Source organism: Choloepus didactylus, chromosome 1 (assembly GCF_015220235.1).
Source record: "Choloepus didactylus isolate mChoDid1 chromosome 1, mChoDid1.pri, whole genome shotgun sequence".
Taxonomy (NCBI): Eukaryota; Metazoa; Chordata; class Mammalia; order Pilosa; family Megalonychidae; genus Choloepus; species Choloepus didactylus.
Window position 1 is genome coordinate 87,828,928 of NC_051307.1, and position 15,009 is coordinate 87,843,936.

General features: G+C 36.3%; 1 protein-coding gene across 6 annotated transcripts in view; it reads left to right on the plus strand.

Annotated features, from left to right (window-relative positions):
• The window catches only part of STXBP5L (syntaxin binding protein 5 like), a 553,599-nt gene extending 542,303 nt beyond the window's left edge, over positions 1-11,296 (plus strand). For all 6 annotated transcript variants that reach the window (XM_037836387.1, XM_037836395.1, XM_037836407.1 and 3 more), the window contains 2 exons: positions 4,171-4,391; positions 4,889-11,296. In XM_037836387.1, the coding sequence (XP_037692315.1) occupies positions 4,171-4,391; positions 4,889-4,930 (263 nt within the window). In that variant the 3' untranslated portion in view covers positions 4,931-11,296. The remainder of the gene's footprint in view (positions 1-4,170; positions 4,392-4,888) is intronic.
• The last annotated feature ends 3,713 nt before the right edge of the window (positions 11,297-15,009 follow it).

Below are 15,009 nucleotides of genomic sequence, written 5' to 3' on the forward strand. Positions count from 1 at the left end.
GAATTGAGAATTCAGAGATAGACCCTCAGATCTATGGCCGACTGATCTTTGAAAAGGCCCCCAAAGTCACTGAACTGAGTCATAATGGTCTTTTCAACAAATGGGGCCGGGAGAGTTGGATATCCATATCCAAAAGAATGAAAGAGGACCCCTACCTCACCCCCTACACAAAAATTAACTCAAAATGGACCAAAGATCTCAATATAAAAGAAAGTACCATAAAACTCCTAGAAGATAATGTAGGAAAACATCTTCAAGACCTTGTATTAGGCGGCCACTTCCTAGACTTTACACCAAAAGCACAAGCAACAAAAGAGAAAATAGATAAATGGGAACTCCTCAAGCTTAGAAGTTTCTGCACCTCAAAGGAATTTCTCAAAAAGGTAAAGAGGCAGCCAACTCAATGGGAAAAAATTTTTGGAAACCATGTATCTGACAAAAGACTGATATCTTGCATATACCAAGAAATCCTACAACTCAATGACAGTAGTACAGACAGCCCAATTATAAAATGGGCAAAAGATATGAAAAGACAGTTCTCTGAAGAGGAAATACAAATGGCCAAGAAACACATGAAAAAATGTTCAGCTTCACTAGCTATTAGAGAGATGCAAATTAAGACCACAATGAGATACCATCTAACACCGGTTAGAATGGCTGCCATTAAACAAACAGGAAACTACAAATGCTGGAGGGGATGTGGAGAAATTGGAACTCTTATTCATTGTTGGTGGGACTGTATAATGGTTCAGCCACTCTGGAAGTCAGTCTGGCAGTTCCTTAGAAAACTAGATATAGAGCTACCATTCGATCCAGCGATTGCACTTCTCGGTATATACCCAGAAGATCGGAAAGCAGTGACATGAACAGATATCTGCACGCCAATGTTCATAGCAGCATTATTCACAATTGCCAAGAGATGGAAACAACCCAATTGTCCTTCAACAGATGAGTGGATAAATAAAATGTGGTATATACCCACGATGGAATACTACGCGGCAGTAAGAAGGAACAATCTGGTGAAACATATGACAACATGGATGAACCTTGAAGACATAATGCTGAGCGAAATAAGCCAGGCACAAAAAGAGAAATATTATATGCTACCACTAATGTGAACTTTGAAAAATGTAAAACAAATGGTTTATAATGTAGAATGTAGGGGAACTAGCAGTAGAGAGCAATTAAGGAAGGGGGAACAATAATCCAAGAAGAACAGATAAGCTATTTAACGTTCTGGGGATGCCCAGAAATGACTATGGTCTGTTAATTTCTGATGGATATAGTAGGAACAAGTTCACAGAAATGTTGCTATATTATGTAACTTTCTTGGGGTAAAGTAGGAACATGTTGGAAGTTAAGCAGTTATCTTAGGTTAGTTGTCTTTTTCTTACTCCCTTGTTATGGTCTCTTTGAAATGTTCTTTTATTGTGTTTGTTTTCTTTTTAACTTTTTTTTTCATACACTTGATTTAAAAAAAGAAGGGAAAGTTAAAAAAAAAAAAAAAAAGAAAAACAAGGAAAAAAAAAAAAGATGTAGTGCCCCCTTGAGGAGCCTGTGGAGAATGCAGGGGTATTCGCCTACCCCACCTCCATGGTTGCTAACATGACCACAGACATAGGGGACTGGTGGTTTGATGGGTTGAGCCCTCTACCATAAGTTTTAACCTTGGGAAGACGGTTGCTGCAAAGGAGAGGCTAGGCCTCCCTGTATTTGTGCCTAAGAGTCTCCTCCTGAATGCCTCTTTGTTGCTCAGATGTGGCCCTCTCTCTCTGGCTAAGCCAACTTGAAAGGTGACATCACTGCCCTCCCCCCTACGTGGGATCAGACACCCAGGGGAGTGAATCTCCCTGGCAACGTAGAATATGACTCCCGGGGAGGAATGTAGACCCGGCATCGTGGGACGGAGAACATCTTCTTGACCAAAAGGGGGATGTGAAAGGAAATGAAATAAGCTTCAGTGGCAGAGAGATTCCAAAACGAGCCGAGAGATCACTCTGGTGGGCACTCTTACGCACACTTTAGACAACCCTTTTTAGGTTCTAAAGAATTGGGGTGGCTGGTGGTGGATACCTGAAACTATCAAACTACAACCCAGAACCCATGAATCTCGAAGACAGTTGTATAAAAATGTAGCTTATGAGGGGTGACAATGGGATTGGGAAAGCCAAAAGGACCAAACTCCACTTTGTCTAGTTTATGGATGGATGTGTAGAAAAGTAGGGGAAGGAAACAAACAGACAAAGGTACCCAGTGTTCTTTTTTACTTCAATTGCTCTTTTTCACTCTAATTATTATTCTTGTTATTTTTGTGTGTGTGCTAATGAAGGTGTCAGGGATTGATTTAGATGATGAATGTACAACTATGTAATGGTACTGTAAACAATCGAAAGTACAGTTTGTTTTGTATGACTGCGTGGTATGTGAATATATCTCAATAAAATGATGATTAAAAAAAATTAAAAAACAAAAAAAACAAAAAAAACTAAACAAAACAAAAATGTATCATAAAATAGCCTGTTTCTCTGTGTATGTGTAACTTAAGGTAATGTGATCTCAAATTCTCACTACGTTTATTTGCTTCTAACTTAAAGTTTGAATATCTGTTTCCTTCTATACCATGAAAATTCTCTTTACCGAAAGTGAATAAAATTGGTTACTTCGTATTAGGAAATAGTTTTTTAAAAATGGTACATAACACTCATTAGGTACATAATGAGTAAGCTAATAAATGTGTCACCTGCAGGTAGGTCATTCTTGCAGGGCAGAATGAAGGTATTTAAATTATTAAAGTCTGGGGAAAAAAAGTATTGAATCTGCTTGCCTTTGACCATTTCTAGGAAACAGATTCTTTGCTTAGAAATGCAAGTTTATCAGCATTACAGAATAAATTACTTTAAAAATCTACCAGTGAGACTCTTATGAACTATAATGGAAAAGCAGTAGGAAGATACTGGGGAACATTTTCAAAGAGAAGTCAAGAATGTATTTCCCCAAGTCTCCCACCACTATTCAGTCTTGAAGACCAAAACTTTCTTTTGAACATTTAACTTTGCAAATGCTTGGGGTCTCTCCAAACAATGGAATATCATTTTGCCATAAAAAGGTATGTAGTACTAATACATGCTATAACATGGATGAACCTTGAAAACATCATGCTAAGTGAAAGAAGCCAATTACAGAATGCCACATATTGTATGAGTCCATTTATATGAAATGTCCATCACAGGCAAATCCACAGAGAAAGAAAGTAGATTAGTTGTTGCCTGGGTGGGAAGGAGGCAGCAATAGGGGATGACTACTAATCGCTATGGGGTTTCTTTCTCAGGTGATGAAAATGTTCTAAAATTAGATAATGATGATAGTTGTACAACTCTGTGAATATATCAAAAACCACTGAATTGATCACTTTAAAAGATTTAATTTTAATTTAGGTATATTATATCTCAGTAAAGCTGTTAATTTTTTAAAAAGACATCTAGGCTCTATCCCTAATGTTACATATTTGGGAATGCTCACTAAATTTCTGCAAATATGGCCATATATCAACATTTCTTGTTACTTTATTAAAATTAAATGAAATGAGGTTTGTAAGTGATGGAGAAAATTTTAGTCTTTTATAAAGTAACAATTTCAATATATATAATGTTCATCATGCATATATACCATTCTCTAGTATTTACACAGAGAGAGTGTTAAGGAGAGAGAAAGAAAGAAAAAAAGAAATTTTTTGAAAAACTGAAGGAAAACATTTAAACAGCTGATATAAAGATAAACAGAGAAAGGCTGGAATGAATACCTGAGCAGAAATTAAAGCAAAGAATCAGGTCTGAGATTGGAAGACACTAATATAGGTTAAGTATGAGGTCACATATCATATGTGTGACCCAATTTAGCGATGTCAAGAGACGCAATTGTATCAAATTATATGAAACCGATTTTAAAAAGTCATATGGTCCATATGGTAACAATATTTCTCACAACCTCTTTCTTAGGCATTTTACTTGTGTATGTGCTAACATCTTCAAACACAAATGACAGGACCAAACGTCTTTCATTTAATGAGAATTATAACAGCAGAATTTAATATAAGTATTTTGTGACAGTCTTGACTAATTATTCGAATTATTGACAAAAAATCTTTTAAATTGCTATGGCTTGAATTCCCAGTTGGGGAAGCTTCAGCAGGGAAAGCATCTCGAAGCCTTGCCCAACACATTCCTGGACCAGGTGGTATAGAAGGGATGAAAAGTGCTGCTGGAGGAGTGATGGGAGAGCTGACTCGTGCTCGGATTGCACTTGATGAAAGAGGACAGAGGCTAGGAGAGCTGGAAGAGAAAACTGCAGGCATGATGACCAGCGCAGAAGCATTTTCCAAACATGCACACGAGGTATATTGCCTAATTAAATATAGGCATCTTCCTACGGTACCCTGGGTCTCATATAAGAACTATAATTCTCTCAATGTTTGGGAGATAATAGTGTTTTACATACTACAATAATACAATAGTGTTTTACATACTACAATACTTGTAATTACATTACAAGATAATGTAAATGAAAATTATCTAGTGTTTCTGATACATTGGTCTATGTTGTTTATCAGCTGCTTAAAATGTGTTTAAGTAGATTATATGACCTCTAAAGAAGGTGTGAGGAGCTGAGGAGGTTTGGATCCATACACCCCATTTTGTTTCATTCATTAAAAGCCATTTCCTTTCAGCTGAGTCTTTTTTTTTAATCTTGCTCAAATTTACTTTATTTCACAGAATGCAATTTTATGAATTTTGAGATTTAGAAATGCATGATTAGCTCAATATGGGTTTGCTTTGATTAGCACTTTTAAAGACTTTAAAACATCTCATGGTGACTATTTTTTTCTTTGCAGTTAATGCTGAAATATAAGGATAAGAAATGGTACCAATTCTAAACTTCTAAAGAAGCTGTGACTGCTTTGAGAAACCATTATTCAGGGAAACCAAACTTATTCCCAGCATCACTATTCAAAAATTGCTAGAAGCCAGTTTCTTCTTCAAAATGTTCCATTACAGTCCATCTGAAGTTATCATAAGGGAGACTTATCAGAGATGTTGTACAACCCAAAGGCTGGAACCCTGGTTAAAACCCCAAGATATGGCTGAATTTGCCTTTTCCCACGTGGAATGGAGCTATCATCTTGGCATGTCGTTTGCTAAGGATTTACATTTAGGAACCATGGGGAGTCCTTCTAATTGAAAAAATCCTGTACAAACAAAAGCATTTAATGCACTTAATGAAAAAAAATTTGCATGATAAATTAACATCTTAAGAGGAAAAGAAAGAAGCATGTTGTGACAGAAGAAAAAGAAAGATTTATTGTAAACTATTTTTATAAATTGGGCCACACCCTACAATTTTTTTAAAATCTGCATTAGAAGATATTAGTGCATTTCAAGTATATTTGTCATACCTACCTGAAAAAGAAAACCAAAACCAAACCAAACAAACAAAACCACCAGAGTTTTCTTCTCATCTGTAACTTTCATTATACAGAAGACTAGTACATTATTGAATTCTTATGGCAAGAGTCTGGTTAACATTCTTCTCTCTCCATATTTTACATCATGGTTCTCAATCGTAATCATATATTGCCAGTATAGAAACTATTCCCAACATCTTTATTTCCATTTTTATCACCTTCAGAATGGGCTATTTTTAGTTACAAACCATGCAGGATTGGGTTATCTATCTCAAAACATTTATTTTTTTTTTAATTTAATTTTATTTTTTTGGCCTGGTTTGTACTCTGCAGGGGAGTTGATGCTACATTTGGGGAAATTAGCCTATAGGTGCAATGCAGTTAGCTTTGAGATGCAATTTCAAAAAAAGTGAAATTTCATACACCCTGGCTTCAGTTTCAAAAGTGATATATTTTTAAAGCTCCATTTGTATCCTTATCTAATAACTGTACAGTATATTTACTGGTCAACCCCAGTGTGGTCTTCAATCCAAAGGTGCTCCTAGAAGCCTGGCATTCACAGACCAAACTGGCCACTCTGTTTAGTATGATACAGTAAAACCTCACTTCATATTTTGGGAAAGAGATTCTGATTTATTGCATTTCTAATGAACCAGGGCTTTCATTAGAAAAATACATTTTAGTTCAATACATATTATTGAAAATCTTCATAAAATGTAGTGTTGCTTTTGCTCTCTTGGTCTTGGTCATCGTTGTGGACAGCAGAAATACACAGAAAGTTTAATGAAACAAATCAATGATTTCATTCCTGATTACACCACATAATAAAAGCCACAGGATCATGTCAATAGATAGCAAATATCTATTACTTATTAAAAACTCTCTTAAAATTGGAATAAAAGAATATAGTCTTTAACATGATAAAAAATATAACTCAACAGGGAAGCACTAAAGGCAAAACAAAATAACGACACCTGCCGTCATTATTTCACGTGATTCTGGAAGTTTAAAAGACATAGAAATGAATATATGCAGACTTCAGGACTGTAATATGTTCCTTCAAAAAGGTTTTTTTAATTAAGAGTTTTGGCTTATTTAATTTTGGGTTATCAAATTCTTACTGGATTTACATTTATGTTCCTTAAGAATTCACCATTTACCTGAAGTCCAAAAAATAGTATTTCTGTTTGTTTTTTTAAATGGTGAATTTGTGTGATATTGAAAAGGGTAAAGATAATTGAAGGAGTCAGAAAATTTACATCAAGATAGCATTTACCAGAGTTCTTGAAAGTTCTTGATTTCTTAAAAGATCCTCTCCATGGTTCCTGTGAACAGCCTCAGGATATCAGAAGCTGCCTGGGAAATAATACAGACATGAAACATAAAATTATATAGTAAATCTATTAAAGACACTTGAGACCAGGATTTGGAAAACACTGGCGAATTTGTGTTGTGAAGCCATCAGTTTTAAGAATCCAATTTTCTGACTTTCTGAAAAAATATTTTATCATTTTGACATTGAAAAAACCTAAAAATGAAATAGTAGTTATTTTAGGAATAATGTAATTCAGCCCAAAATGATATTAAATTCAATGAATATCTTGAAGTCCCCAAATAAGATTTGGTTTAACTTCTTCTGCATCAGAGTTTTTCAAATGTGGCACTATTATATTTTGGATTGGTTAATTCTTTGTTGTGCATTTAGGATGTTTAGCAACATCTCTGGCCTCTGTCTACTAGATACCAGCAGCAGTCTCCCAGCTGTAATAATCAGAAATGTCTCCAGCTCTTGGCAAATATCCCCTGGGAGGCAAAATTACCCCCAGTTGAGAGCCATGATTCTACATCATTTAAAGAGACAGATTAAGTGTGAATATGTAATATACAACTTGTTACATAAAACTGTACATCATAAGTGTACAATGTCCAAATAAGATGAATTAACACACCCAAAACTTACATGTGTTTCATATACAATAAAATATAATTTAAAAAAAAACCATATAAATCAATGAAAAATAACAATTACAGAATATTTTAAAGCTTACAGATAAAGCACCAAAAAGGACAATATAATATTTGATAATAAAAGTGCTTAAAGCTATGGCTTCAATGAATAGATCAAAAGTTTGTAATTAATACATCAATTGGAAGTAAATAGGTGCTTCTGAAATGCTTGAAAATAGGTCATTTTAAAGTTTAAATGTCTTTCAAATTTGTTTTTATAAACCCTTTCTTAATATAACTTCATCCCACAAACTTCTGATCAGTAGGAATCCAAATTAATGAGGTTTTACTGTATCAAAATTATTTTTATAATTCAGAGATAGCAATAATAGTAATCTAATGTGGATGTGATTTTTCTCTGAACATATTTGTTCTGTTGCATTGACTCTAGTGTACATGCACACAAATACACAATCTCTTCGTCGTCACCATCATCGTCGTCATCATCCTCCTCTTTTTTGGAAAATGAGTTTTTTGATCCATGTAATTTTTTGCATTTTCCTTCCCATCTTGACTATGTAAATGTCATTCCTCTTTTATGGACTATTAGAAAAATACTCCTAATAACTTGGACAATGAGAGAGAAAATGACTCTGAGCCTTGGTTTTCATCAAAATTACATTATATCTCTTAAGGTGGCATCAGAAGTTAAGGCCTGCAAACTAAGGTCTCAACAAATCAACCTTATTTCCCTATGACTCCCTCAAGAGATAAGCCCTTCTTAGAGTTCCAGCAGAAAGTGGGCCTTTCCGTTCCATTCATCAATAAGAAGCTGGAAGTATTTGTTTTCCTGGTTCTAATCACATGAGCAATAATCCCTACCATGAAAGCATCCATTAATCTTGGGGTTTATCATTTATTTTAATTCCATAAAAAAGCAGAACTTACTGACTTTGCTTCCTAAACTTCACTGAGCCCCAAATTTAGTGACCCAATCACCATCAGGGTCATTGTCAGACTTCAACTTTGGAAGGACAGTGATAGAACTGAAATGTTTTCCAATAATTCAGTCATAAAGATAATTTTTCAAATATTTTATATAACCTTTGAGTGATTCTCAAGCTGATAAATCAAAATCCATGTCTCTGTCCCTCAAAGTTTTTAAGGGATCTTAAAGAAAACGTTTACTTTGGAGTCCCTTTTAATGTAATCCACAAGTCCAGTTTTAAATATACCATCTGTCTGTTATCTGCGTTAAGGGATCACCATGCCTTTGAGAGAGAAAAAATAATAATACTATACCTAAGGGTGGTTGAAGAAGATTAATAATTTGTTCCTTGAGAATACAATATTTGTGCAGAAGGTAAAACTGAAGCAGGTCAGGAAGAGTAAGGTAAAAATCTTCTCCTCGGCTTAGGATCGCTGGGACAACCCGGAAACATATTTGCACTATTGTAGCCTGCCCCTATTGGGGCAGGGGGAACAACACTGTAACCTGACCATATGGGCTCAGAGAGGGCAATTCCAAAAGGAGTTAGGGCATTAATAGTAGGTCTTGTTCTTTGTGTCAGGAAAAATGTGGTAGCCTTTACAGCTTCTTCACCTCTGTCCTCTGTAGCCCCAACTGTAGCCCCAACCCTATTTTTGACTAGGTACTACTATTTTGCATGCACACTGCCCTGGGTGCCCGAAATGCTTGCCAGTAACTCATGTACTTTGGTTGAGCATTATCTCCAGTATGCACCATTCCAAGGAGAATGGTTATCAGCATTGCAAATTTAGAGTGTATTTTTGCAGAGAACATAGCCCTGAAAGGAAGGGATGCAAAATAGAGAAGTTTGAGTTGGGAATGGAGGAGGAAGTGTCAAGTTGGTGCGTGAGGGGTGGAGAGGGATATGGGAGCCAGAGTGCTTTAGAAGAGGCTTTGATAAGGAACCAGAAGTACAGGGATTGCCTTTATGTATTTATCCAGGGGAGTGATTCTCAACCTTGGCTGCACATAAGACTCACCTGAAGGACTTTTAAAATTCCCAATTGTATCAAAATCTCTTGGGGTCAGAACCAGACATCAGTATTTTTTAAAGCCTCCAAGGTAGTTTCAGTGTCTAGCCAAGGTTGATAGCCACTGCTTTATGGCCAACTGAGGAAGACTCCTTTGTCTGCATTGGCTTGTGCCCAGCTGTACCTCTGAGGGTTCAGAGAAGATATAGCTGTACTGACTGGATTGATATTTGCTTCTTGCCTCACACAGGAACAAAAGTGAGTGCATATTTCTAACAAGGCAGAGCCCCATTAACTCTTAAAAACTCTGTCTTTGTGATATTCTCCTATATGACTTGCCCGTTAAATATTCCAATTCAAACATCCAGGTTTTTGATTGCCTTATACATGTGACATTGCAAGATATCAGAAATACCCCAGCAAATTCAACAGCATGTAGAGCTAAGTGGCAAACTAATTCTCAATAATTAAACAGTTCCAATTCTCAAAACAATTATTTACTAAATCAGGTCCAAATTTCTTATTCATTCTTCTTTTGGAGGAGACTAGGTACCTGTTCTGATTAGGTCTATTTTATTGGACTTGGTATTAGCAAGAAGGAAGAACAACTCTTGTTGTCTTAGCTCCCAGGGCCACTTGGATTTGTTTTCTTCGTTACTGGATATATGTTTAAAGGGAGAAGAATGCCTGCAATCATTATCTGACCTCAAGTGTCCTGAGACAGTGCTTACACCATCAAAAAGTCCAGTCTATCAAAAGGCTATATCCACAATGAGAAAAAATCGGAGAGCGGTGTCTCATATTGCTTCCCCTCTGATAATGGCCCACCCTTCTCAACTGCAAAGCTGGAAAATAAACTAGTTGGTGGTTTTGGACAATTGTACACAGGATCAAAATCTCTAATAACTTATAATTTTTAGTACTTAATTATGTGATGTCTTATTCTAGGAAATAAGAAAACAGATGACATCATTGATGTATCTTTCTTTCACCTTCAGAATTTTTGCATCTTTTCAGAAAATGACAAATTACTATTTTTCTGTTGCACTCAGCAATTGTGACTATCCTTAACAAAATTCTTGTAGTCTGTAGAGATATCAATAAAATTGTATATGTTTGTACATATATGTTCTCTTATGTCATGATGTCATGCACTTCTAACGGTTTTTGTCAAGATTAAATATAGACACAGGTAAGACCCTCATTTGCAATGCTGTGAACTTGGTTTTCAAAATCTAAATGTTTTTTAAAAAGTACGGAGTAGGAGAGAGCAATGTACAGCATATTTATTTAAACTGAAAAAATGTAAACAAAAATTCTCCAAACTCATAGATTTTGCTAGATTTTATTAATCCAAAAGGCTAGAAATAGTTTCCATCAGATTGGAGATCTGTGTAACTTTTTATTGGAAGACTTTGCAAACAATTTATGACTGACTTCCACTTTCAGTGAAGTACAAATAGAATTAAGTTTGGTGAGAATGGAGAATAATAAATTGAAGTTAAGTAAAAGATGTACCTACAAATGGAACACACAAACCTCACTTCCTCACTTCGTTTCTGCTGTGGCACTGTTCAGGATCCAGGCAGCAGAATTAACCCTATGATTGGCTTACACCACCACCTAGTGATTGTGATGAAAGCTCATTAACCCAACACCTTCAAAGCCCCTGCAGAAAGTGTGTGCTCTTCTGCTCTCCTGGCTTTCATCAGCATAGTTCATTCCTATTCAAGTGCTTCCCTTATGTATACCTACACTATGGCCTTAACCAACTATTCTTCCAAATCCCGTCTATCTCAGGAAAAATTCCACCCACCATAATATCCCTCATAGTTTTGGCTCCATATAAAAATAGAAGGGGGAAAAAAAAAAAAAACCAACCACCAACCCTAGGCTAAAATGTTTTTCAATTAGAAATACAAACATAAAGACAGACTTTTTAAAATCCAAATATCCAGTTCTTTCCTTCAGAACTTCCTCAAAAGAATCCATCTTCTTTGAATTACAAACATTCAGGCCTCATCTTCTTCAACTTCTTTGTATTAAAATCATTCAGGCTTCACAAACATGCATTAAATATTTAAAATACTGATTTGGCTTCCTCCTTCCCTCTCTCTCTCCCTCCTTCCCTCCCTCCCTCCTCGCCTCCCTCCCTCCCTTCCTTTCCTTCCATTTCCTTCCCCTTCCCCTTCCACTTCCCTTTCCTTCCACTCAGGACACACCTGAGCAGATTGGTGATGCCAGCACCACACAAGGACTGCACTGGAGCAGGGTGAGAGGGATGGGCCATAGGAGGATAGTGTTGGAGTGGGGTGGCACTTACCAACCACCTAAGGGCTGTGGTCAGTAATGGTGACCTATGTGAGATTGCAGCAGGCCAAAAAGGCAGCCCAGTAGTTAGAAGATTGACTACGTACAGAGGATTGAGCAATTAACTAAATATATTGAAGATATGGGAACCAGGTTACACACTAATGGAGAAGATAGGTACAAATATGGAAAAACAGAAAGCAAAAATGCACCCAGAAATATTGGATTAGAACTGGAGCTATCAAGGTGAATTTGTGGCTATTTTTATATATCTCATAATGGTTTGTGTGTGTGTGTGTGTGTGTTCTACATATAAATTTCCTAACTCTGAACACTGAGAGTACTGGATGCAACCCCCGAGGAGCAACGAGCACAGCTAGTACTTGGATTTTGATATCTAAAAATAAACCCTGCTAAAAGGAACCAGGGCTCCTTGAAGAAATGTCTGATTCCAAGGCTGAAACATCATTTTGTGTGAGAAAATAAAGAAGTGCTCAAAGAACATGTCAAAAGGACATAGAAACCAGCTTAAAGGGGCTCCCACAGGCCAAAATCAGAGATAATTTGAGAATCAGAAGTAATGCTAGTAAATGGATAAAATAGGTAAACACAAGTCCACACTGATAAGTAATGGGGAGAAGAGAAAGCTCTTTGTTACAGTAGACTGTCAATAAATATAAATGGAACTAAAGAAATCACCATTTGGAAGACATTAGTGTAATAATTTAATGGGGTGACAAATATTGATGGATGCTAAAATTAGTGGGTGAAAGTGGGATGGAGGAATAGGATAAATACATATTCTCAAAATATCTTCAAAAAAATTATGAATAAAAAATATAATCTTACAGTAGAGAAACCTAGAGGATACCATCTTAATCAAGTGATCAAAGTTACCACCACCAATAAAGGAACAAATTAATATCATGTGCCACTTGACAGGATCATTACTGATGTAATGAAAAGAACCAGCATCACTTCTGTTGTACTCCTGCCAAAATGCATAATCTGGGTCTAATCATGAGGAAATACTGGACAAAACCAAATTGAGAGACATCCCATAAAATGACTCTTCTGTCTTCTTCAAAATTTTCAGCATCATAAGAATCAAAGAAAGAGAAAAGAATGTTTCATATTTAAGAAGACTGGAGAGGCATGACAACTGAGTATAACATGTGCTCCTGGATGGGACCTTTTGCTATAAATTAGAGCAATTAGCAAAACTTGCGTGTGATTTTTCGCTTGAGTGAAATTGTTTGTACTATTGAAGTTTGAAATTGTTTCAAAATAAAGTTATAAAAATAAAAAATAAAAGTTTTGATTTTTTTGAATTACTTGCATGTCAATAACATGTCCAAGCAATGGACATGGCAAATGGACAGCTGTTTTATGGGTTAAATAATGGTTTTGTGAGCAGGTTTGGGAATCCAACCATTATTTAAAATATTTTTAAAATCTGTTTTAAATACACAAATAATACATGAATGTACGTTTGTAAAAAAAATTTAGACAAGGTAAAGTGAAAGCATCCCTTGCTTAGCTCCTATCCTCATCTCAAGTAACAAGTTATTAGTTTAGACCAGATAAAGTGAAAGCTTCCCTTCCTCACCTCCTACCCTCATCTAAAGTAACAAGTTATTAGTATAGTATGTTTCCTTCCAAACGTTTTCTATACTACAACTTTCTTACTCATTAACCTACTATATCTTGTCAGTACTTAACAATTCATTCTTTTTAACTCATGTATATTATTCCATGGTTTCAATAAACCATGATTTGTTACCATTCCTCTGTTAATATGCATTTAGATGCTTTCCAATCTCTTGATACTACAAACAAGTTGGCAGTGAACATTATTGCACATGCCTTTTGCCTATGGGCAATTGTTTCTCTAGGGAAGATACTAAATGCAACTGCTGGTCAAAAGGTATGCTCATTTAAATCTTTGAAATAAATGTTGACAATTAAACTATTCTTCCACCAGTGTATAAGGAGTTACTGTTTCTCTACATCTCCACTCATTTTTCAATATCAATTTTATTTTATTTTTTCACAATCTGAAAGGTGAAAATGGCATCTGTTGTAATTGGAATTTCCCTTACTGGTGAAATTGAACACCTTTTTACATGTTTAATTATACACTCCTGTTTCCTCTTCTATGACTGGTCTGTACATAGCATTTTTTCCAAATGACTTTTCTGAACAGTTGTATTGTGTTCACCCTCCAGAAGCAGGCCAGAATCTCACTTGAAATTTGGTTCGGATGTCAAGACTGGTGATGCCAAACAGACACATCAAGAGGGTATGAAAAAGTTTATTATTCACATAGTTAGCTTTCTGTGGAAAGCAGGGTGACTCCCAATCTGGTTCTAAAATAGCTTGAGAAAGCAAGGACAGATTTGGCTTGGGATTTTAATTATAGTTAGGGGGTGGGGCCTGGGTGAGTCTTGTGTACAGGAAGGGGCTTGCATGGTTTGAATCTCCTATCAGCACCAAAAGAGGGAGCACCCATGCTTTCTTATCAGCTTGCCCAGACAAGGGTCAGAAGGAGGAGTGAGGCTTAAAAGTTGTCAGTAATCAAACATCAAAAAATAGACTCATTATTACAGGTTGTCTATTATTTTTATTTTATAACTCTGGAAATTAATGCAGTTTTTATTTTTTACAAACGTATTCCTTGCTTTTGAATCCCCTTCCTAAAGGTCATTCAGATATTTTTCTCCCCTTCTTTACTGCATGTATCTTCTGGATCTAGAGGAAGGCTTATATGCTCTCATGGCAGAGGAAGAGAGCTGCTGGTCCTTGTGCTGCTCTCTGGGTCCTCCGTGACTCCCTCTATAATAGTGGCTGGTCTGTTACAACCCCAAACACCTTTCACTGATACGTGCTGAAGTACAGTTGGTGTCTGTGTGGTTTGCACTGTTGATTTGGACAAGACCTTGTGGTCCTCACCTGCTAACTCAGCTTCACCTAAGCTACGAGTACTTCTTGAAAATTTTATCTTGCCTTGGCCCCTTGGTTCATCCTGCAGCCTCTAAAGCTTCATTCAGTCCCTCTCGCCTACCCTGTATAACCCCAGTGACCATATGGCAATCCAATGGCTGTTATTTTAATCACCTCCTACGTCTACATTTCCCATGGGGCTGAGGTGTGTGTGTGGAGGGGATTACGTTTCTGGATGTCCTCCATGCCATGTAGGAGCTGAGAATGGCTCAGGAGAGCAATATTCGGTCTTTTCACTGCCTAGCCTATTTTCATTCTTAGGCAAACACTCTCCCAGAGTTCCAAACAGG